Source organism: Myzus persicae, unplaced genomic scaffold (assembly GCF_001856785.1).
Source record: "Myzus persicae strain clone G006 unplaced genomic scaffold, MPER_G0061.0, whole genome shotgun sequence".
NCBI classification, from domain to species: domain Eukaryota; kingdom Metazoa; phylum Arthropoda; class Insecta; order Hemiptera; family Aphididae; genus Myzus; species Myzus persicae.
Genome location: NW_019103931.1, coordinates 81,958 through 108,305, shown reverse-complemented (window position 1 = coordinate 108,305; position 26,348 = coordinate 81,958). Strand labels below are relative to the sequence as shown.

Sequence of the window (26,348 nt, the reverse complement as noted above, 5' to 3'; positions counted from 1 at the left end):
AAACATCAAACAAAAAATAATAAAAAAATTATGTGACTGAACTAAATGCGCTACAAAATACCTTGTATAAAATGTATTTGTATTTATATTATATTCAAACATTGAACATTATTACATCCCTAAAATAAAGTAAACGTAATCCATGTTGAGATTAAAATATAAATTATTTTCGTAATAACAAAAAATGTTAGTTTGCATTTAATTCAAATTACAGTTTATGATAAAATAAAAAAGTTCTCATTCTAAACACAATGTAAGAATATAATTTTAAAGGTAATTATGTTAAAGTGGATTGAAGAAATAAATGTCTATAACAAAACTTATTCAACTCATTAGAATAAAATATAAGGTCGATGATTGTAAAAATGTTGAAACAAACAGTAAATATTCATCACATAGCAGTTAGCACATCTGTTATAATAATTACAAACAGTTTCGCTATCGATTAAAAAATATATATGTTACGTACAAATCCACATTTTTTGACAATATATTTTGAAAATTGTTCTATGAATATATTTTTTCAGACACCCAATATTGTCATGCTAACTATATTATATTATACTCTCGAAGCAGAAAAAAATAATATATATACATACATTAATTTATTAATAATCACAATCGGGTATATTTTTGAACCAATCATGTAATAATGATAGAAATTACAAACGCATTTCATTTTAACGATTCAAAATAATAATATAAAAAACCTCACCGAAACGGTCAAAGAAACTCAATTAATTCCGAAATCGGTTTTATAAAAATATGTATTCCGTTAGCTACAACATCGTTTATTAATAACGATCAGATTTATATTTTACTCGGGGTAATTTTTATCGACTTATAGTCAGGGAAACAAAAAGTTATACCACACCAACGATATTTAAATGTTCGGAATATTGTTTTAAATATTTGGTGACCACACGCTCGGGCAATAATATGTTATACCATATATTCCTATACCTCTTTATGGCTTATTTAAAAATGATGCAAAATCGTAATCTCTCCTTTAAAAATCGGAGGGTAGATTTTTATATTTCATTTAAGAGGGTATACTAATTTTAAAGGGAATAACTGTTATACGTATGCATTGATTTTTATATTAAGCACTTTACCTATAATAATATATTATATAAAAGCAAATAATATAACATAGCAACCGGTATAGATTATATAGAATTAAATTCTATACTCGTACTAATAAATAAAAAAATACAACAATTCCTATGTATATTGGAGTATACACGTCATAATAAAAAAATAATTTAATCTTTTAAAAAAAAAAAAAATGAATGTATACCGATGGCCTGATAGCAACCGAGCCAATCACACCAATAACCGACCTTGGACTTCGACCACAAGAATAATTATACCTGAGTGATTGGATGTGTGAACGAAATATGCTGCAAACCATATTGCACACCTTTTCTCAAACGACACCACCGAGTATGATATGGTATTTTAGAGTCGCAAATGTATTAATATTGTCGTGAGACTAGGTATCGCAGACAGCCAATAACGGTTCGACGATTGGCTTGTAAAAACGACGAATCAAAAACGGTTTCGCGTCGCCGCTCGTCACGTGTCATGTCTGCACGTTGCGCGCTCAGCTTCGAGTGAGGAAGTCGTATAACAGTGATAATATAATCTTATAATTAGGCGACAACCGACGAGTGATGGCGTGCCAATGACGATGTCAATTGTCAATATAATATATTATAATGCATTTAAACATTGCACTCGTTACACGCCGACTGTGAAGTCTATACTCTTCTACAGCGACGAACAATAATAATAATAATAATAATAATAATAATAATAATGATATAACAACGCAAACTTCCCGATATTATTATCATACGCGTGTATCGTTATCATACGAGACGTTGTATTATTAGGCACACCGTACACGTCGTACCGTAGGTACCCATTATTGTTATTATTATTATTATTATTATTATTACCTATTTTATATCCGCCGAGCAGCGTCCAATTATATTGTATGCGGGTAGTACGCTGTTTCCAGTCTGGACATGGGCGTATTCCGTGGCAGGTCGTTATAATACTGTGCTCTGGACAAGGAGATGAAAACGAGGTGTCCCCCGCCGGCCAACCGCGAGTGCGTGGTAATAATAATAATAGTTATATAATTGCGGGGGAGCAGAAAGACGCTGATATCAAAAATAACGAAGGTTTGCCATTACCTAAAACCTCCGAGGACGACCGGATAGCGGCGATGCGGGCGGAGGGGAGGAGAGGAGGAAAGAAAACAATACGCCGCATTCATTGTTGTCGTTCATTCGCCGCACTCTCGCCCCCCCCCCCTTCCCCCCGATTCGGTGTCCTGGTCATTAGCGCCAACGATATAATAATCGTCGGAAAAACGTGCTCGGCCTTCGATGGTATATGTGAGTCGGCGGACGACAGAGTATTTCCACCCTCATCGGTAATTTCGTAAATAGTACCTACTGGAAAACGGGCGGTCCGGATAAGCTGCAGGCTCCACCGGAAATCCGGTACGTACGAGTACAACATTATTGTGACGCCGTGCGCGATCTGTCGGACGACCGCCGAGGCGTAGCTACCGAACGTCGCCCGCAGATACCACTCGCTATTACCATAGTATCTGAGTTCGAGGATGAACGTTTTGAAGGATTTTGTGGAAACTCCGTAGGTTTTATTCCTATTTCGAAATTAACTAGGTATCACAAATTCACAAATCGCGAGTTGTGGTCCATTATTGTGGTCTGTGACTAGCCGGTCTCATAGTAAGGAGTAATTGAATTATTTATTATTATATTATATTCTGTCGACTGATGTCAGTTGTTTAATTTAGACCTTTGAATATTTTTAATATTATAATATTATTTTTCCAAGATTCCAAAGTCGATTCCGTGAAATCTGGTTTTATAATAGGGAAGACGAATCATAAAGATAAACAAGTCAGGGGAACAGAGAAAAATAACCATTAGAATATAATGTTACTTCACATGTCTATAATATGTTCATTATTAAAATATTTTTATTGAACTAGTATTATGTGTTTTATTCGAAACTTGAGAACCCTATAATGACATCATTACTTAAAATATATATGAACTAAAACACTTTAGATGTATTTTGTATTTAATATAATCCACTGTGTAATAAATACATGTTTGCTTTTACTTTAAACATAAATGTTTAATGAATGTAATGCAATCGTTGTTATTTGTTTTCGTGCTTTAAAACGACTAACTTGATCAGTTTTTTCGCTGTGTTTTCATTTCATTATAGTTGTTTTTTCAAGGGTCAGATACTGTGTGTTTTTCATTACCTACTATAGACCATAGGTTGACATGATATTATACTGTTCAAATCACATGATATTTTCTATTGACAATGAAACCTAATAAATAAATTAATGACAAATAAAGAAAAAGGCATAATAGTTAGGAACTTAGGAATACAGAATCTAGTATAAGATATAAATATTTACTACCTATATGTTTATCATACCGAACGAAAATTAGATATGGCAATTGGTTGGTCACTGTAAGTGAAAATGTAAAACTGAGTTGTGCAAACAATTTATTTCTACTTATTATCTCACTATTTTATAGTTTAAATTATATAAAGTTAAATTTAAATTTTAGTACACACTTTGTATTCCGAAATAATATAATCGAATATTGAACATATCATGCGAATTCTGCCCAACTCCCAATACGTCGCAATTTGAAATTATATTTCATAAACCTTGTATTATAGTTAAATATTATATTATTTGTAATTTTTTCCTGCACAAGATATTATATGTATTATGATAATACTATAATACATTTGTAGCAATATTTAATCTATTATAATTCCAGGTTCGAATAAAATATACCTTACAACTGGATACAACATAACTGGGTACCTAAATTGTAACTGTGAACGTAGCATTGTTGGTAAAATTGAATATTTGTCACAACGTATTTATTAAAAAGCTGATATTTATTTCATTTGTTTACGTTTTTTTTTCTTTTTTGTATTACCTACTTTTTGCCATGTTTTTAATCATACCCATAGCATCAAAAAAAAAAATCTGAAAATTAGCAAAATGCACGATGTGTGTGTGTTACAGTTGTGATGGTGAAATAAATCTGTAGAGTAGGACGCTGCCACAGTCACGAATCGCCAATAGAAAATGAATTATGGCGTATCCGAGGCTTCGTCATTACAGGTCCCGATCATCATTCACATCTCCATTTTTTTTTTTTTTTTTTTTGTTGATTGTATATTTTGTTTATATTTTCATCTAGACGTTAACGTTTCCAGACGGTGGACGATACTGTTTTGAATTTTACTGTTTATATTGATTTATTTTTTCACAAAGTACAAGGGCGGAAACTGATCATGATATAATAATATTACATCTTATAGTAACGATACAATTATAATAATATCTTTGTGTATGTATATATATATACATAAAGTATATTGGTACAACAGTACAACGTTGCGCGTGTCACATGATAATATATCAACGACCTCTCTCCGGCAGCGTTTAATTTGTTTTTTTCCACGCAAATACTTTCATTATAATAATACGCGAGGCCCTAACTGAAAATAATAATATATTCCACTAACGTAGCCGTTTTGCTGTTAACTGTATCGAGCAGAGAAATAATGAAAAAATTTCGAATAGAAAAAAAAAATTGTGTAAACAGCTATGGTCGAAGCGAGTGCACATTCAAAAAGTATTTATCTATATGTTTTTAATTATCACAAAAAAAAAATTCAAATTAAAAACGTAACGATGCGAATTCTCGTTATTTAGTATGAGTTGTATGTAATATATTTTTTATTATTATTCCATTTAAATGTTTTTATCCTCTCGTTTAACATTATCATCTTAATCCACTGCTCGTTCGTAGTGATTATAATTATAGCAATAAAAATTAACTATAGATAATGATAAAAAGTGGACATTTACAATTGTCATGCAATCCATAAATACAATTATCTATAATCCGAAAAAATAAATGAGTGTTTGTCATTATACATACAATATACTTTTTTTTTTTTTAAACCGAACAAAAATATTTTTCAACGACTAGTTAATTTTTTTAATTTATTTATTTCTCTCGCTAACTAGATTTCTTAAAGTGTTAAGTGTATTATTTAAAACGTTTAATTAAAAATGAACGTAGCGTGGTAGAGAATAAATGTTTAAAATGCACAAGAAAATAAAATGTAGTGATAACTCGTCATTAATTAAAAATAATAATTTTTTAAAAAAATGTTAAATACCTACTGAGTTATGTACTAAGAAAGCTTACCTGTTTTAATTATTTATTTCTCTATTTATTTAAATTCTGATGTTTTGATTTTTCAAGTACCTATAATACCAGATTTTCAATTACCTGATTAGATGTTTATTACATTAAGGAATGACTTGTAGCTACACAAACTTTTTTTGTCCTAAATAAGAGTCAACGTTTTTTAATGTTAATTGTTCAAAAGGTGATATTTTTCAAAATATGAATATATCGAAGCCGAAATTCAAACAGATAGATTTCGAGTAATTTTTCTTTGTACATTAAAGATAATAGATGCACGATAGTATACTTTGAAGATATAGGGGCTATAATGATTTTATTAAATTATTATATTAATTTCATGATTTATGATTTGTAAAAAATGAGTATAAAAGTATTATTAACACTAGATGCAATATTACATTTTTTAAAAAAAATTTTACAAATCTATTTATAAAGGATATTAATAATATTATCCACAGAATGTAGTAATATACATTTTAATAAATCAAAAACTACTCCTTCACATTTTTATTTAGACATGATATAAATTAACTTTCGAAAAAAAATCATGTGCCTAACAATTTTTAATGAAAAAAAGGTTGGTTTCATTTGAAAAAAAAGAAGTTAGTATTGTCATGAGACAATATTTAAACGGTACAAAATAATTCAAATTTTAATTTTTAAGTATGCTTAATAATTATTCCAAAAATCAGAATTCAAATGAATTTATTGTTGATGGAAATTGTAAGATATGGATGAGCATGCTTATTAATTGGTCTTTTATAAGGACTAAGTACTAAGTTCAAAACTAATACTCTGAATAGGAAAATACAGTAAGACTATAGGGGTAATATCCATTTGATGCGTTTTCTCAGATCTGTTACAAAATCTATACCATTTCGTCGCAGGTTCACGATTTATATGAACACCTCATTAATCCCTCTTTATTACAATAACTTCAACTTTAGAGACAAAAAATCACATTCCACTTTCATATTGACTTTTCGATATCTGGTTTAAACTTTACATTAAATTTATTTCAAGAAAGTACGAATTATAATGAATAGCAACACTATTATATATCATTTCATTATATTTCAATATTTGTGTTTGATATGAACAATTTTACATTCTTCATAAATTATACGAAAATAATGCTAATAGCCATATGAACGAAAATAAAATAATAATACTGAGTACCACAAATAGAGCCCATTTAAATCTCATACCTAAGTTATGTATACTTTATTTTTTTAAACCAAAAGTTTTACAAAAACATAATTTCTGTTTTCAGCATTCCATAAAAATTAATCGTTTAGATATATACCTATATTAAACTTTTGTAATCTGTATACGTGTTCAATGAGGTATTTTCCAATTTCGTTTTGTTTATAAAATTGTATTGCGCATATTATATTAAAATGTAGTTCTAGAACATAGATACTTATCTATTATTTGATTTAAGCATACTGCTCGATAAAGTCGTTGGTGTACGCAAACTGTCGACAGAAGATTTCAGAGAAATCTTCGATAAATTAATCAAATTTAATATAGGCGAGCAACAAAAATGTTAATTAATGTTAAAAGGAATAATATAATGTGTATATTCTATAGGATCGCAAGGGCATTATGAACTTGTCCTTTCTATAACTTAACCAACTCTCAGACGTAGCAAGATTGTGTAAGAGAATATAATTTGAACAATATAATATCATTACAAATTCAGTTTGATATATTATGGTCTCTCGTCGACCGAGTATTGCGTTGAACACACAACTGCACTAGATCGCAGATGCAAGATACATAATAACTGTTTGTTTTGTTTCAAAGACAGTGTCAACACTAATAACCGTAATTAATCAAATGTGTTACGGGTGCATTTTTTTCTACCAAAACGAATCATATCATTTTTTTTTACATTTTACGTTTTACTTTGATAGTTAGTATGAACCTTGTTTTAATGGGTGTTCACACTGAGTGTACACCCTGCACAGTTCACACTTCATACCTACTTCAAATGTTTGATTTTTTTACAAATATCATTATACAAATAAATTATTAATTCTAGATACAATTCATATCATAAAAGTTCACAACATATTTTTTTTATATACATTTTATACTAAAAAAAAAAAAAAGCTTTAATTTTAATCAATAATTATCCTGTATGTCTACATACTAGCGTTCATACTATTAAGTATGCATAACCTTAATATGGGCGAACTTTTAACCCCCCCCCTCTTAAATGATGCTGTAGATTACCCCAAAAAATGCATGGTCACACCTACGTGTCTATTCTTATTAATCACGGGCCCAAAGTCATAAAACCATGGCATTTCAAAGATAAATTAATTTCTATAACAATTGTGAGGAACAGTGAAAAATTAATTTGGTTGAAATAAAAAAATATATGTCACTTAGTGCCGTTAAACGCCGAGTTGTACAACAAAATATAGACGTAAGCGTAATTTTAACACGCGCAACACCCGGAAACCGTTGATGCCAATTTTTATAAAACGAAACTGATATCCGTCAATTACACGAATTTTCATCGGATAATTGGATTCTGAATAATTGACGTGCAACACTGAGACCATATGAATTTCCGAACGTTTTTCCGACGGTAGTCTAAGCGCGCGTGGTTAGTTTTCCGTCCCTGTTTGCATGTACCTGCGTTTAATACTATGCGTCTTAACTAATATAACTGGGTATAACAAAGTTTATTATAATGATGTATCATTACTAGTTTACCACCTTATTGCATCGTACAAACTAATAATATTGATTTTCTACACATGTATTTTTATAATATTTATAAGATTATTATACACATTAATCCAAAACATTATTATTATGCACGGGTCACGCTCGCAAGATATAAATAAATTATTCGTTAGAGTGGTTTATTGAATTTTTCATCGCACCAGTAAAATGTATATACCTACCACTATAAATTATAAATGATATAATATACATTATACATTTTATATTTCTTTACGGAGTAATCCATATTTAAATGGCTACTCGCCAATACTTCTCTAATTAAATTATTGTATTTTCGAAAACAAAATTTGTATAAAGTTTGAAGTATATTTCATAAGAATGTAGTGTACAAATAATTACTTTCAACTGTATACAAACATCGTGTCCTAAAATACAAAAATGGATTGACTTATTCATGTAGCCATTTAAATGGGTCACGCTGTAAACGTATTTTGCTGGTTTTTAAATGTGTTTAGTATTTGTTTTATTTTTCGATGTTGAATCATACTTTTTTATTCCGTTAGTAAATGTATTAAATGCAATATTTGTATATGAGACCAGAGCGGCTGTTACTTATAACATGCATTTTTACCGATATCTAATCGTTGGTCTAACGTTTTCGATAAGTATATATTATATAGTAAACGATAGTCTGTACATTTATTTTATATAAAACTTGAGGTTTTTTTCGTACACAATATTATACTTCACAATATAGGAGAGACACTAGCACAGTAACACATATTTAATTGTTTTTCTATAAAAGCACACATTTCCAAAAATAATTTTCTTGGAAAATGATTTAGATTATTTAATGTTTAAAATCATCATTTTTCATTGACTGAATTGACTTACTGCATGATTGGTTTTGTTATTTATCATTAGTTATAATGATTTAGCTTGTTATATTATTTAGTTGCTTTTTTTCAATTTGGTCGATATTTTTTTTAGATAATTAGTTAATTATTTTCAGTTATTAAATGTTAGTATAATATACAATATTACGGTTAGTAATGCTATGTGAAAAAATATCGTAATCTAATATGTATGATGATTTTAATTATAGGTAACAACAACATTTTACAATTATATCATTTATCAGTTGATGAATAACTTAAAATGTAATTGTATTTATGTACAAGGAATTCCATTTAATATGTGATTTAAGTGTAGATGGATTTGATACAACAGCTCAAATTATAATTTATTTTCTAAATTCTTATTCAATACCTTTTTATGTACATGTACTGCCATAAACTAAGCTTCATTTTTGTTGTTTGTTTCATGAAATATTTCTCCAACTGTGTCGATGAAATATATACAATAAAATAAAATACATACATACAAATTTAAATTACGATATTTTCTCATAAATTATGCAATTTTTTAACCGTGATAATATTACAATACACTATATTTACTATATGTATACATAATTCGGGTATGTTTGTTTATTCCATGCACTGTTATTCGGCGTTTACGTTTGGATAAGTTGTTTTATCGCTCAGTAGAATACTGAACACTTGTCGCCATCCGATCACGTACGAAAAAATAAAACCGATCACAAAACGTACACGCGACAATAACACAATCTCTACCACTTAAAAAAAATTAGTCGACAAATCCTTTATATAGGTACACAAATTATTGATATGAAAGGGAAAGTGCTGAAAATGTTAACTTAAATTATAATGACTATTGCAGGATTCTTCAACCCACATTTTAAGCATATCATGTATTTTTTGATACATTTTTAATCATTAAATAAAAGTCGTTGTTACTAATTCGAGATTTTTTTTTTTAAATAATATGTTACCCTCTACTTATAAAGGTCGAAGACCTCTGAATTATTGATTTTATGTAATACTTCTTTCAAAGTCCTAGAGTTGTCGACCATATTGTGTTTCCCATGCCGTTTTCGATATCAGATTTAAATGGACACAACCATTTATCCATTCCATATTATAATATAATTTTATATTGAAAAATATAATGTGCAACACTTAAAAATAACTGACCTTCAACATGCCCATCGAATATTCTGTAGATAGAATTCGTTGAAAACGATCGGTGTAAATATACCAGTTTTTCAAATCGTTAGACATTACATTTAGTTGAGGATAACTCTTGACCGAATAACCACCACACCTATATGTTCAAACCAGCGCTACGGAATAAACAAACAGTGTCCATTAGCCGCTGCCATGACCAGTGGGCTACACACATATACACCAACAAAAAAAAAAAATGGCATTATATAAACAATAATAATAATAATATTGTTGTGTGCTCGCACACGCATATAATATTGTTCATCGTGAATCCAGGACGATGACGGCCATATGTTTCGTGTGCAACCTGCCGATTCTCAGCCACCAGGTGGGACTGGTGTGGCAGGGCGGCAACGGTTGGGACGACATACTGCGCGAGCAGATGGAGGAGACGACAATCAAACAGCGGCTGGGCGGTCGGCGAGATTCGGCCGCGCAGATCACCACCGAGTCGCCGCCGACGGAGACCGCGGAGACGTCGCCGCCGGTCAGCCGACGCCGGAGGCGCAGCTCGCTTGCCCAGCTCACCGACATATTGCGCGAATGGAGCGGCACCGGCATGGGTGGAGGTGGCGTTGGTGGTGGAGGTGGAGGTGGGGCGGGTGGAGGTGGAGGTGGAGGCGTCGGCGGAGGCGGCGGTGGCGGAGGTAAGTCGGGTGGCCGGCCAAAGGGCATCACCAGGCGCGAGACGCTGGCCGACATCGCCAAGACGCTGCCGTTCGGTCGGTCCAACACGATCACGTCGTCCCGGAAGCGGCGGGAGTCTTCCGTCGACTCGGGCGTCAAGTCGTCGTCCAGCAAGGGCGGTCGCCGGGACTCCAAGACCGACTTCCGGGCCGACATCGCCAAACTGCTCAACAACCGCCGCGACTCCATCATAACGCCCAGTAGCGTTTCGCAGCAGCCCAGGCGCAGAGGATCTGGAGAGTAATTACCTTTATTTATATTATTATTACTAAGTACATCGTCATCGTTGTAATTATATAGCTTCGATATATAATATGATGACACAGTTGTCAGTATAGGTTAAGACTTAGGGGTAGGTACTTTACAGTATAGGGTTGTTTTTACTAATTATTTATCTCTTGAGCAGCCGTCTGCGGTTCAGACTCCAAATCGACGGGCTTCTTCCTGTATGCTCTATTATTTTTCACAGATATATGAAGATAGCTGTTAGTAATACTTAATAATTTGATAGTAGAAAATTTGAAAATCACATTATTGAACAGTTAAAATTATATTTAATTACATTTTGAAAAAAAATTGTTTATGGTAGTTTAGTTGTTATAAATGAAAATTGTATGGAAAACTGGCCGAAAAGGGAACAATAAGTTTCAGCCGAAAAATGAAAAATTCATTTCAGCTGAAAATAGGTATAGGTAATGTTAAAAGTCAAAACCACAATGGTCACATGCTACTCTTGTTCCGATCAATTTTCTTCTAATAAATTCTAGGAATTCAGGTTTTATTTGGCTTCCGCTCGTCCACTCAAGTGTGTCTGCGAGTACAGTCCGTCTACATAAATATTTCCAGAAGTATAACAATATAACATGATGTACAAGTGTACAACATAATATTCAAACACCTCTCCACTATATCGTATTCTTTCGTTTTAAATGTATTCCATTTACTAAGGATGCATACACCAAATAATATCCATAAACTGATAAATTCAAATTTTTTGTCAGATAGACTATAATTTATTGAGAATCGTTATCGGTGCGTAACCCATTTTGATAACTTGATTTGTCAGAAAAGAAAGAAGACAACATAATACGTAAACAACGTGGTCGTAAATATGTGGTGAATATAATATATGTAATATATATGTATAGGTTATAATCCTTATATAATATATGAAAGAACAGGTCTTTTTCATGTGCCAATTTTGTGACGACGCTATTTAACTTTTTTCCAATTTTTTTTCACAGAATTGTTCCGAATACCCTCTTAAGTGTCACTATACTTCGTCCGATTCTCAAAATTTCGATTTTAAAGGGTTGAAATCGGTAAAAATAAATTGTTTACATACAAATTGTTTATCTATATATATTTTACAGCATGGCGATGTGCGGGTGTCCACAGTGACATGCAATCATAACTTTTTTTCCGTTTAACTATGTGTTTGATCGATGTATAAAAATGAATTGTTACGAGAAGTAAAATTCTACAATCTATCTATATCTATCTAGGTATATAAAAATAAATTCCTGTTTCCCCTGGTCGAGGAATCTATCTATGATATAAAGCAGTTTTTCTTAATGCTCATTTCACAGAGGAATCAATTGGAAGGTTAATGACAAAGTGTACAGTGATTTTTTTGATAAATGTTTGTTCATCAGGTTAGTTTAAGCAATAATGCTTAAAATTTTAAACGAACTTAAGTCACCCGCGGGCCACCGTGCCATACAATATGTGTCTAGGTATACAATTTGCATGTTCATTTTAGTTAATAACTAATTTTCCGCTCAACTTTCTTAATTTTTTAGTAGAACTCGACCTCTGATCGGGTAGATCAGGTTCAAGAATGCATCAAATTGAATTTTAGCACATTGCCTAACAAGGTAGCTGTCGGCTGAATTACACTTATTAGCCGTTGGCGTGTACACAATCAAAATAACCATAAAAATTATAATTATAACTATAGAATTATTTTTTAATAACGATATGTGTACTAGAATCATTAAAATCATTTGTAAATATTATTATTATTTTTTTATTTTTTTTGAGAGGATTTTTTCAAAATTAAACTTTTAAGGGGAAAAAAGGGAGGTTTTTTATGTAGCTATATAAAACACGAGAAACGCCGTGACGGGACAGCTAGTAGGTACAAATAATAAAAAAATAACTAATAATTATATTCAAACACAGTGAATGTGTATTTTGTAACATAAAAATAAATCATGCAGGCTGATATCATAACTGAGAAAGGTGATGACAATTAAAAACTTATACATTATATATGTTTCAGTAATAATGTATTTTACTCATAATATTTAAAATGCATAAATGTGCTACTATAGGGAAAATACACACATTATTGATTACTATTGTCTTACAAAGTATCTAGAAAGTTAGAAAACCTCAATATGCATTGTAGTTGAGATCTCCTAACTACATGATAGTAAACTAACATACTGTGTTGGTTTAAAATTAATTTGATAAATACATCTTAAATAATGATATTAAATATATGCGTTTTATTGGTTATAAACTTATAAAATATGTAATGTTCAATTTTTCTGCCAACTTTCTAGACACATATTAAATTCTATGTACCCTCGTGATCCGTTTTCATTATATTTCTGAGAATATTCTCTAATAATTTACTATCATGATCCATTAATATAGCAGTCGTATTTTGATGAACAAGCGTTGCCTATTGTTAATTCAAAACAAAGCTTTCTGGTGAAATGGTTTTCATCAAATCTCATAAAATCCTGTGTCACCGTGCACACAACTCACACAATATATAATATACATTATATTATATACTATTTTGTATATAATATCTGAAAGGTTGTATATTGTATTCCTAGATACTAATAACGTTTTTTATTTTTCGTATACGACATTTAATATACACGCATGTTGTTTTTAATGTTTTTATATAAAAGGTGGTTAATGCTATCTAAACATAAGACGTTAAACGTTGCATTTAATCCAATAAAACCATTAATTATATATAATATTGATTTCATTTAAAAATATATTGAATTATACATAAATAAAGTATAAATATAATTGACTTAAATATGGTTTATATTAATTGTAAGTGCAGTGACCTGAGAATTCATTGTTCTAAAACGGTTCTCTGTACATTATTTTAAAACTCGACTCAATGGAATATAATATTGAAACAGTGAAGCATAATAGTAATCTTCTTATAAAATAAAACAACCGACTGAGGTATACTTAGTGCACATACACTTAAGTCAATTAAAAGATCGATTTCGAACTGTCTGAAATTAAGCAAAGATATTGTTTTATACATTTTAAAACAATAATAATAATATGTTATTATTTTTATAACATGGCGTCCTGGATAGGCAATCTAGCTACAACAAGGTCATCAATTATCCATATTTTTATATTCAATTGCGCTTTTGCCACCTACAGTTTGATGTGATTGACCACAACGAATGGAAATTGATAAGACGAAAGAAATCGAACATAAAAAAAATATATACTTGAAATTAGACACACATACATATAATACAATTAAAATGTTCAATTTTAATTCTATTAACCTGTATAGGCTAAGATTAACCTCATCACGACCAAATATTCCACAAAAACATTAAAATTAATTTCTCACGTTAATAACAAATCATTCAAATTTAGAGGAAAGAGATTTTTAACTAGATATCTTAACCATCAAAAACCGTTGTAACAGTAATGTTGCAATCCATGTAATATTATTTTGGATAGTTCTCGTACAAGGTATTAAAGTATAATATTATAACAATTCCGTAGCAACGTATTGTCATTGAAACAGTTTCTGTATAAGTTTTAATGCATTTCAATATTCTACAAAGAAATTTCCAATATTCTACATTCCTACCATAGTTTTATAAGAACTATTTTTTTTTTGAATCACTGAAAGAAAAAAAAATGTTTCAACTCAATAACAAGTCTTAAATCTGAAGTTTATAATACGTCATTATTTTTTAACTAATTCTTATTTGACTTTTATATCACGTTTGAAAACTGTAATTAAAACTTTTTTTCAATTTCAATATCATATTACGCTTTAGCCCTTTTCCGATAGAAACTCACAAAATAAATTAAAACGAAAAAGTTTTACGAATTCACTTTGCCAAAGCATAATTATAAATGCGCACCTACGCCTTATACAGTTACACGAACTAAATTTATCGACTCCTTTTATTTTACAATATTTAATTTTACTGAAAACCAATTTTCTATATGTATATAATATTATAACAGATATTGATTGTGGTTCTTATTGATATAATATATTATATTACCTGTACCAGTGAAAAGCACTTTTTCAATTTTGTTATTTTATCGGTATAATCCAATTCAGATAACCGTCGTTAAAATACAAAACTTGATAGCTGAGCTCACGTAATATTGTGGTGTTTTCTGTAATTTTATTCGTTTACAATGCCAGACTGAAGTACTTTGTCTTCACAAACATAATATAATATTACTGTCAATACTCGAGCGTGTATAACCGTACTGCATTTTGCGATGAATCTGTTTATAATATTATAAATTTTAAGCTTCTTAAAATAATATGACCAGATAATAATAATTATTTTGCCAGTATTCTGATTTCCTATTACTTTTGTCCCACAAACTCGGATTATTGTTTATTTCCTTTAATACTATAATAATACTCTGCAAGTCCTCTTTAATTTCATCATTATTTTACATTATCTACTTGTAATGAATAATATTGATATCTATTTCATATCAAGTTTTTTTATTTTAATTTTTTTCCGTCGTAGATTTTTTATTCTTCCTATACAATGTAAAAGCTACGTAGGTCATTTTTTTACATTTTATTATTTTAATTACTTTTACATTTAATTATACAATCTTTTAAAATAGGGTTTCGTCTGCACTGATTATGCCTTTGTTAGATATGTCTAACAATTTCTTCAACAACCATTCAGATTTCATCAACATTGTCAATAACAATTGTTATTCTAATATACAATTATTTGTAACAAATTGAAATTACATCACTTTTTAATTGTTGCATCAATATGTTTTCTAGTAAGAAAATCATATTAAAAACTAAACGGAATTCATTTTAGTTAATTAAGAAAAATAAATAAAATTTCCATAAGACAATTAAGTCACCCGGGTATTTTATTCTGAAATAAACATCATCAACATTAAAGTTATTTTAAATATCCAACAGTTCAACGAGACTAAAAAAAAGGCAACACACCTTGCTTTCAACTACTGGTAAATAAATTATATTTGGTTTATTCAACTAAGGCAGTCGTATTCCAATATTTTAAAAGTACATAATATAGTGAAATACATTTAAATATCACATAGTATTCAATAATTTTAAGTTAGTTAAATGCACTAAACGTGTTATCCAAATGTCGATGCTCTGCAATTATCAATACAAATCCAAATTGCTTATCCCCAAAGACCATTGGTTATGAAAGTAAATTTAAACTCAATTTTATATTTCAACTTTTACTTTTCGTACGTCTTCAAGTTATTTTAAGTTTTAAATTAATTTAAAGTTCATCTATGTTAAATTATTTCGCCTAAAGCTCTGTGATCAAAAATTCGTATAATAGTATTTAAATTTCAGACAATATTTTCTCTTCTCGTATAAAATATCCATGATTTTATTTAAGGTTAGCTTTAATTTTCAGCCGACAATAGTCAAAGTTCATGCACCAAAATAATTGATGAATTAGAATGGGAATTAATTATTTCGTTAAAGTGAAAAAATACCATAAGAAAATCTATTTTTTTTTTAAATACTTTAGTGAATTGATTAATTTCCATTATTGTGATTCGTATTCCTTTTCATGTTTTCATTTGTCGACTTTCTTATTCAATATTCATAGATATCAAACTGCTAATAATAGTATACATAATATGAAGAGCACAACTGCTTGTTTTTATTTTTTCGAATATTTATGACCTTCCTCATTTTATTTTCGAAAAACATACAAAAAAAAAAAAACGAAGATGTACAGTATGCAAAGAATGAACGATTATAAGCATATTCATAAATGTAATAAGATATAACTTTATGTTACTAACAAATAATAGAAAAAAAAATAACATTAAATTGAAATACAGACACTGAATTTTTTTATTTAAAATAATATAATATAATAAATGGGTGCCATAAAATATTATTTCAACAAGATGCCTAAACTTTTAATGAGCTTATAATCTTATATATGTCACTAATATTAGGAAATTTCATTAATTCATAGTAATATTATGATAATCATAATTACACACTCATAATAATATTTTTCTACGATTAACTTTTGTTCGTTTTAATGCTGCTTGTGTGACATACTTTCCAGTTTTTGAAAAAAAAAAGAATTCTTAATAGTAAGCTAATTTAAATAATAATTACTTCATGTTTCAATTGTAAATGATGTGACTCTGTTTTTAACCCAACTATATTATATTTTATACACCGGAAATTAAATAAGCGTAAATAACTATAAATGCATTTTAACTTGACTTTTTGAAGTTATTTCAATATACTAACGTTTATCTTAACATCTGATCTAATGACAAACATATAATATTAGGTTTTATATAAACAATATATATTTCAGTGATTTTCTAGTTAAGGTTTTCGTCATACCATATTATCGACTCATCCATTCATTCTAAGATGTCGTTAACGACTTTTTAAAACCTTTTGAACGATTTGGCAAATCTGTTGTTGGTTTGGAGTACTGAGTATTTTTCACGACCACAAAAACCAGTAGATTTTTTGGTGGTGATTTCGATTTAAGTGAGTTTTTTAATTTCTCAACCAACTCACTTGTCATAACGTTTTTAGCGTCGGCCATTCAGACGGCGATGGTGGGCGTCGCGGGTCCAGGGACGACGGCCGTGCGTTCCGACAGCACCGCACGTGCCACAAGCGCAGGGACTCGCAGGCAATCGTCGTGCAGGGCCAGTCCACGTCCTCCAACGGGTCAACGGGTGGGCACGGTGGCGGTGACGGTCCCATAAGGACGGTGGACGACCAGACCATGACACCGCCGACGATGGTCATCAGCAGCGTGACGCCCCCTCCCACATCGCCACGCGCTCCTCTGTCGCCCACACACCAACACGCACCGTCGTCGTCCGTCTCGTCCGGAACCACGTCCATCTCCAATGCCGCTAACTCCGCCTCCATTACCGCCACTGCCAACACATCCACGGCGCCCATACAGCACAGCGTTTCATGCGGTTACACGCCGCCAGTGTCGGTGCCCAGCTCGCCAGTGTCTGCAGTCCCACCAACGTTGGGTGCCAGCAACGTGACGCACGCACCGCCCGTGTCGCGCAGAGATTCTACCACTCAAGTGAGTCAACACTTCTCCCGAGATGACATTCGCTAGTTACCCCAGCAAAACCGTGGATAAATATAAAGATAAATAAATTTATTAAAATCGTGTGTACTGTCGACAAATTGAATACCGTAGCAATGTATCAAAAAATATAAACACGACAATAATAGATATTTTCTGTGGTACAGTATTGATTTAGTACAACTATCATTTGCCTCTTTCAAATATGTTCTATATTTTACAAATACCGATTGAACTATTGTTATACATAAGTATTTATACATCACACTTGATTTCAATAATGATGTTCATTTAACAACGTTGTGTTAACATTTTTTAGTTATATTTTTGTCCCATTTTTTTATTAGATGTAGTTACCTACTATTATTTTTGAAACAGTATTAGTGCTTTACGTTCAAGTTTAATAATAATATTTCCTTATGCTCGATCTTGCTGTACCTACCTAATCTTTTATGTAACAAATATTAAATAATATCTTTTTTCGGACGCAAGTAACCAGTTCTTATCAATACGGTACTTAATTAGCTACTTAAATTATAGAAAAACATTATAATTCACGGAAAGTGGGTTTTTAGGGGAGGGGGTGGATCTTATAATTAGTAATAATCCTACAATGTACTGACGATTTTTTTTTACCAAAATAGGTGTATTCTTCGAGAGCACGCCGAAATTCTAAATCTCACGTGTCACCCGAACGAAGGCATAGCAAGGACGGAATATCAGTTGGGAACAAGTTACCCAGACTGCAGCGGCAATCGACGGCCATCGACGAGACCTGCATGCCGTCAAGTTTGCAGTGCGGCCGGCGGAGCTCGCAACCAACGCTGTCCGCGGACCAGGACTTTACGGACCGAAAGACCAGGCGCGACTCGCTGTCGCCCGACTCTGCGCACTACGCCCGGCGCAGAGACTCCAGAGTCAGTGTGAGTCGTACTTGCCATGCATTTTGAGACACATAAATGACCTACAGAATGACATCGAACGAAATGTGACCATTTGAGTAACTTGTGCCTTTCGGTTTATTTTTACGGCTTTTCACAACAAACTCGAACTTTTTTTTCGAATATAACCGACGAATAATAATTGGTTGATTCTGTTTGACCATTAGATACCTATTGCTTCATTTTCATTAAAAAAAAATTTACCCCGATTTTCCTCTGCACCATTATAACTTGGGACGTTCACGGCTCACAATTAATTAGGATACATGAGTTACGCTTGATTCTCGGCTTTGCCCCAACTCTATGTCGCCTCTAATAGTATTTTTGTGTAACCTAACATGAAATACTCGTAACTTGTATTTCAAACGTCTCAATTATTACTCTCAAAAGTTAAAAGTTAATTTATCGGATCAAATCGGAGCTATGATGCTAGACGATCATATACTTGTGTATTACATAATGTTTTGTATTATAATATTATATTATATTGTATCTATGAATATAAAATTAACGACAGCAACCGTTTTTCTTGTGTTTACAGGGCGGTCTATCGCCGGACAGACAGGGCAGGGATGTATCACCTGGCAGACAGAGACGCCGTAGAAACTACAGACGCCAGAGCACTACGATGGGTGGTTACAACGTACGCAGCTGCCAGTCTTCCAGGTCACCAGATTCATCGTCGTCATGCTCGTCCCGTGAACCCTCCCCGGCTGGCAGGGCCGTAGCACCCGCGACTTCTCAGCGGACGCCGATCATCCGCAGACAGTCCACAACCGAAGAGATATTGATTGCCAGGGGCTTCCGGAGACAAGTGCGTGTTTTCGGCTGTTGTCGACTTACGCCACCCTAATAACACATAATATGCTCTTGTACTGTTGTCGGTTATGTTCGCGGACTTAGATTATTATAATGGGCTGATATGACAATTACGAGGAGAGAAGAAATAAGGACAATTCCCGAATACCTCTTCCTATACTATAATATTTTTTCTCCTCCTGTTGCAATAGTAAATAACAGAGATATTAAAGCACCTGATGGTGGCTAGATTAAATTGTATAAATCAAAGACAAGCAATAAAGCTATAAAATGCTGAAAACGTGTGCGGTTTGTGCATACTTTTGTACATTTTTCATTAGTATATTTCAAATTTTGTGTAATAATTACACAACTATTGTGTCCTGTTATAAATTTTTTGTTAAAAAATGTTTGATAACAGTTTGTCATAAAAAATTATATCATTAGACGCCGTTAATGATTAATGAATATTTTATAAAAGAGCAAAAATTCTCGTCCTCAAAATACCAACACTTGTTACTTATTGCACATCGTTTTGGATCCACTAATAACATTTCAAATCAGTCCATTGTAATATCCTAAACTATGATTTTACACCAAACTGTTTACCATCTGGCGTGTTTGATTTTTTTCTCATCTCCACCACAAATTTGTTATTAAATAACTGCTTATCGATCAGTCTGTTCTGGGCCATCAGCTGTACCTATACCGATAGTTATTATGATTCAATTTATTTTTTATTTGCAACATTGTTTTTTATACTTTATTCAATATGGCAATTCACGTATATTGTGAATATTGTTCTTAGTTGTACATTATCGTATTCGATTATTTTCAGTAAATGTTGCCTGATTGGATCATTGAAGTGCAAACAGAGTTTTCTGCAAGATAGCATTGTAATTTTTTCTTCATTTTTCTTATGAATAATACATTTTGTAGGTTTTTAATTGTTTCATTAGCTTATGAATATTCGAATTAGAATATTTTCATTAAAGAGTTCGTGTTATGTTTTATTTATTCAAATAATTGAAACAAATAAATAAGTAATATTATGCTTATTACGTTTATAAAATCCACTGCCAATAATATTTTTATTATTCAATTCCCAAACAACGTTTACCTGAATATGAACGTTTTCAGAGACTTGACAAACTGCATACTTCCAAACCACATACAACCAATTATCAAGCACATGATGGATCTTTCATTTTTTACTCAGATCACTTAATTAATTATAAATTATAATTACCACTGTTTATAAAAACCTAGAATGTTGGTATTATGACTCATGACCTGGTTTATACTTTCGTAGCAAAAAAAAAAGTCTATTGTATTTTTAAGTTTTGATTTTTTCCGACTGGGCAATACAAAAACATCCTTGAAAAGCCTTTTTTTTATTGAGCTAAGGATTTAACATCTGAGGTCATTAGCCTGGGTTATTTAAAGAGTTTATTACCCTGCGGGATTATATCGTTGATTAGAAAACGTGTAAATGTGGCGAGAATTTGTCTCTAAAAACCCGAATGGTCACCCATCGGGGAACTAGTGACGTCGGCTAATGCTTCAGAACACGTTAGTGACAAAGACCATACACTATCTCTCACCAGGCTACTTGGACCGTTTTATTACCATCAATTTATAACCATCGCGTTTTGAGTCAGAACGAACCAATAAAAGTTTTAATATTCAAAATACATTGACTACCAAATATTATTTTTTCACTGCCTATGTTGCTTACAATAATGGCCACGAGATATAATTTTAAATCTCAACAAAATTACTCTAAACACGGATTATGAAATCTCTTATAAAATCTCACTGACAACAATTAGAGCGAGATCTCGTTCTAGGTCTCAATAATCCATAGACATATTAACTAAGTTAAGTTGTGTAATATATAACTAAGTTAATATGTCTATAGTTAATATGACTATGCAATAATCAGTATTTTCTTGTCGGATTAAAAATGGACAGTGTTACCACTTTCAGTAGTTATACAAGCTTGCAAATATCGTTATTAGTATTTTTTAAACAATTAATATTTCCTTAAATTGGCAAAACTGTATTTATGGATAAAGGCTTTGGCGGTCAGGGTAAATTTTGATGAGATATCATGATATAAGAGCTCATGGCGGTCAACGTGTTAAATAAAAACTAAAATTAATGAAGTTGCATCACTATCGTTCTTTTTTTTTTGTGCAGTCCACTACCGAAGAAATGATACGGTGTAGGAATTTCCGACGACTATCGTCTCAGTCAGATGAATGCTACCGTACAAGAGGCCGGAGAGATTCAAGTACGCAAATCATAGATGGAACTCTGGCCACCATGGCCGTCGAGACAAGCAGCACTTTGTTCGATTCCAGCACTCAAACAGGTAAGATTTTTCAACAAGTAGCATTTAATATGTATGTATATGTAGTTTTTCCTCAAACGAGCACGATGGATTTCGTTCAAATGTAGGTTATAAATAGAACGCACTTAGCCGTAAAAAAATATATACTATATTAAGTCCGATGTATACATAACCAGCTAATTAAGAATTTTATACTTAATATATATTTTTTGTTTTTTTTTTTTATGAAGCTGCAAAAGACACTTTACTGCTATATAATACATTCCTGGGTTATAATAAATATAATCAACATATTTTAAAAGAGTTTACTCTATATTTAGGTCAACGAGAACTTTAAAGCTAAATATAATTTACCCCGAATAGTAATATTACATCGTGAAAAAAAATGTGGGGATAAATATTTAATACGATAGCTACAAACAATTTGCTTATACAAACAATTCCGAACTGTGTAATTAAAATTATACAAAATGTTTAATATACATTTCTAATAATAAATAACTCATCGATAAAAATATTTTGAATTATTATCTTTTTATAACTAATTTGTTCTTTGAATACTTCGTATAACTACAAATTCACATGAAATTACTATTTTATTATTTCAATATAATTTACTACTTTTTTCATTCTTAAATAATTAACTTTTTATCATACATAATTCAATGAAATTAAGTTAACATTGGACTAGTAGTCATAAAAATGAAATTATTACTAATGACCTTTTAAAATATGAATAAATTCAAAATATTTTATTATTTAAGTTACGAGTGGAATATTCGTTTTTTACCCAATTTTTTGTAGTTGTCATTAATCTGTATTCATAAACTATAAAATAAAAAACCAAATATAAATAAGAAAAAAACATCTACTCTCAGTTAATTTTTAAGTGCCCTAGAATTGTGATTGTGTTGAGTTTTTTTGAATAATTAATTGCCTGGTTATATTTCAATTGATAGACGTAACATTTTGATTTACATGAGTAATATTGACATTTATTATTTAACTTATGATTAAGTTTATTTTGAAATAAAAATGTATTTTCCTTTGATGGATGATGTCTCTTAAATCTATCAGAATTCACAACAGAGTGTAAGCGTGCTTAGATATTCCTAAGTAGTACATTTAAACCTTATTTCTTAAATATATTCCCTGAAGGTTGCAAAAAGTTTCAAACTTTGAAAATGAATTTTATCAAATAAGTTCAACATTATAAATTATGCTAACGTGTTTATGGTTGAACATATACATATTATTATATATATTTATATATATTAATACTTAGGAGCGTATGTTTCTTCAAAATAATACGTATGAATACTATTAAAGATACTTATCCGTTTCAGTTCTACATACTTTTAAACTTGGTAGGTATCTACTTAATCAATACTCACATTGTATTAATGCTGTGAAAACAAAAACAAAATGATGGATACCTACTCGTCCATTATTTTAACTGTCAATAATTAATTGAATCATACTTGTTACATTGTTTATATATTTACAATTATTTTGATAATTGTGTGGTTTATAACCAAATTTTGGTAAATTGGATTTTGGGTTGTGTTATCTGGAATTTGGATGGTAGTATTGGTAAGTTATCGTAGCTAAAAAAATATTATTGATCTTAAAGAATATTATTCCTGTTTAATATTGCTATAGAGTTGCACACTCTTGCATAGAGAAGTTACATTATTCTATTTCTGACTATAGACATGTAATAAATGTTGTCTGTTTCATATTTTGTAATAAATAATAACAAACATTTAATTATTTATTGATTATACTAATGATTGATATATATTTGAGTATTTAACATAATATACCGATTATAATATAACATAATATTATATTCGGGGGATGAGGTGACCGAGTGGTCTGACGCGTATTCAAGTCCATTTGATAATCTGATTGTTTTCCACCAGAATCATTTCTGGTTCTATCACGATTTAAACTGTAATATAATATGCTGTATAATATGATGGCACTTTATAGCAGGTACATATACGATTCGCGTTGACAAAATGTACTGTAGCGATCAAATAAGTCTATTTTTACTTTTGAACTTTACATAATTTACGACCCCGTACTATTTATTATAAATTCTAAGTACCTTATACGGTACTTTCTTTATCCGGATCCTGTATAGAAAGAGGAGATATAAGTAATAGTTATAAATTCGACCCTTACCGTGTTATGAGGAATGACGAGCACTGGAACCGACTCATCCTCCCCCATACCCCTCTCCATCTATCTTTGGATCTGTTTATAGGTTCCATACTATGTATGTATGTACCTATGTATATAGATAATACAGATATATAATATAATAGCCATCCTTCGTCGTCACGGGTTTACGATGGCTCGTGGACTTTTACGACCTAATGACAATAAAAACCACCTTCCTAAACCATATGTATACCAGCTCTCTCGCGTTTTTAATCCATTTAAGTGGTATCGAAAAATCGCGACAATCGGTTTGGAAACCGTAAAACGACTACGACCGCCGCCGAAGGCGTTTTTATAAATAATTAAATAGTATAATATTATTATACGTCCGAATGATTAAAACCACTAGACACGGTCACCACTTCAACCCCTGGCTGAAAGAAACCGCTTACCAAATGTGTGACTAGATACATTTTTTTCGCTTGGAATGTCTTCTTTTTTTATTGTTGATTATATTATTACTATACAGCAAATTGGATCGTAAAAAAAATTTTTTTTTAACGGACATTTGATGGTCGTGTACTCGTGTAATATATATATATATAACATATATGTATATATATATAAATATGTATAATACTATAACTGGGTAATTAAACGCATTGCAGCGCCCGCTCTCCGTTACATTTTTTCTAACAATGCCATGACAACTATGTTGTAATTACGACCGTCCAAGACTACAACAATAAAAAAAAATTTTTTTCGGGAGAGCGATTTAAAAAATTCGATACATGTTTTGTTAACATTTTAAAGAAAAATAAATGAGATAGGTACCTAACCTATATAATTACGATATTGAGCGTGTTCGCATATTTTTAATACACAGTGGTTTAATATTATGTTTAAAATATTTCATAAGTATGTTTGTTGAACTTTTGAATTAGAATTAGAATTAGAATTCAATTGAAATTATGATAAACGAATTTTTTTTTAATATTAAAATTGTTTTGAAAAAAGTAGAATATTGGCATCTTAAATGGTTATTTAAAAGTGTAAGCATGTATGAGGTATTTATATGCCTACATAGTATGTGTGTAGGAGAATCTAAATTTGGGAGAATTACTCGGGAAATCGACTTTTAATTCATCCACAGGGTCAATCCCTTGTATACAGCGTGTAAACAACTCAGGGACGGGCAAACCCATTTTCACGTTGCTACGTGAATGGATTAAATCGCACTTGTGAGTACGTATTTATGCGACAGTGTGTATGTATATGTGTGTTCTCGTACATTGTTATTGTAACACGTCGCAAAATGGCTACGACGCAATAAATATCAGACAACTGGCGGTCGATTCCTCGAGCGAGATCAAAATATAAGCCGGTAGAACTTTGTTCATATCACCGTCTAGAGTTTTACGCTACCTAAGATGCCTACTCACTGTGCCACAGACGGTATCTGCGTTGTTGTGTATATCTGTAGGTATTTTAATTACATTGCTATAACGAAGTATAAACTATAATTACTAATATTATACGCACATAAATCCGTGAAAGTAGAAGAATCCGAAGAACCGTTAAGACTTTAAAAGTGTATGAAACGATTTTATTGTACAAGGTGGGATTCATTAGTTATACTATGATCTTTGGGTTCAATATCATATTTATTCAAAATCTGATTCTTAGAATGTTTAAATTTTTAAAGGTATTCATTGAAAGGTAGAGACTATAATTATTATAAAATTGCTTGGATTTATTTATTCAAGGTTAACCTAAAACAAAGTAATGTCAATCGATTAGATTTATTCAATGTATTTTTTATGCAGATCAATAGAGATATTAAACTTTATTTTCTTTTGGAATCTACCTTGTATTATATATTATAGTGATAAGCCTATTCCTTTTCTGCTTGGAATTGTCGAAGTTGA

The 26,348-nt window shown here is 31.0% G+C and overlaps 1 protein-coding gene and 1 long non-coding RNA gene across 4 annotated transcripts in view; both read left to right on the top strand.

Moving 5' to 3' along the window:
• Positions 1-10,706, top strand: part of LOC111036494 — a 56,644-nt gene extending 45,938 nt beyond the window's left edge. For 2 of the 3 annotated variants that reach the window (XR_002604777.1, XR_002604778.1), the window contains exons 3-4: positions 4,109-4,207; positions 10,379-10,704. This is a non-coding gene — a long non-coding RNA (uncharacterized LOC111036494). Of the gene's footprint in view, positions 1-4,108; positions 4,208-10,378 lie in introns of all 3 variants that reach the window. The other variant, XR_002604776.1, reaches the window with a different exon arrangement.
• Positions 10,707-10,716: 10 nt separating this feature from the next.
• Positions 10,717-26,348, top strand: part of LOC111036493 (flocculation protein FLO11-like) — an 80,607-nt gene continuing 64,975 nt past the window's right edge. Inside the window, exons 1-5 of the mRNA XM_022318519.1 lie at positions 10,717-11,029; positions 17,637-18,150; positions 18,801-19,079; positions 19,639-19,911; positions 22,098-22,272. Of these exons, the coding sequence (XP_022174211.1) occupies positions 17,833-18,150; positions 18,801-19,079; positions 19,639-19,911; positions 22,098-22,272 (1,045 nt within the window). The 5' untranslated portion in view covers positions 10,717-11,029; positions 17,637-17,832. The remainder of the gene's footprint in view (positions 11,030-17,636; positions 18,151-18,800; positions 19,080-19,638; positions 19,912-22,097; positions 22,273-26,348) is intronic.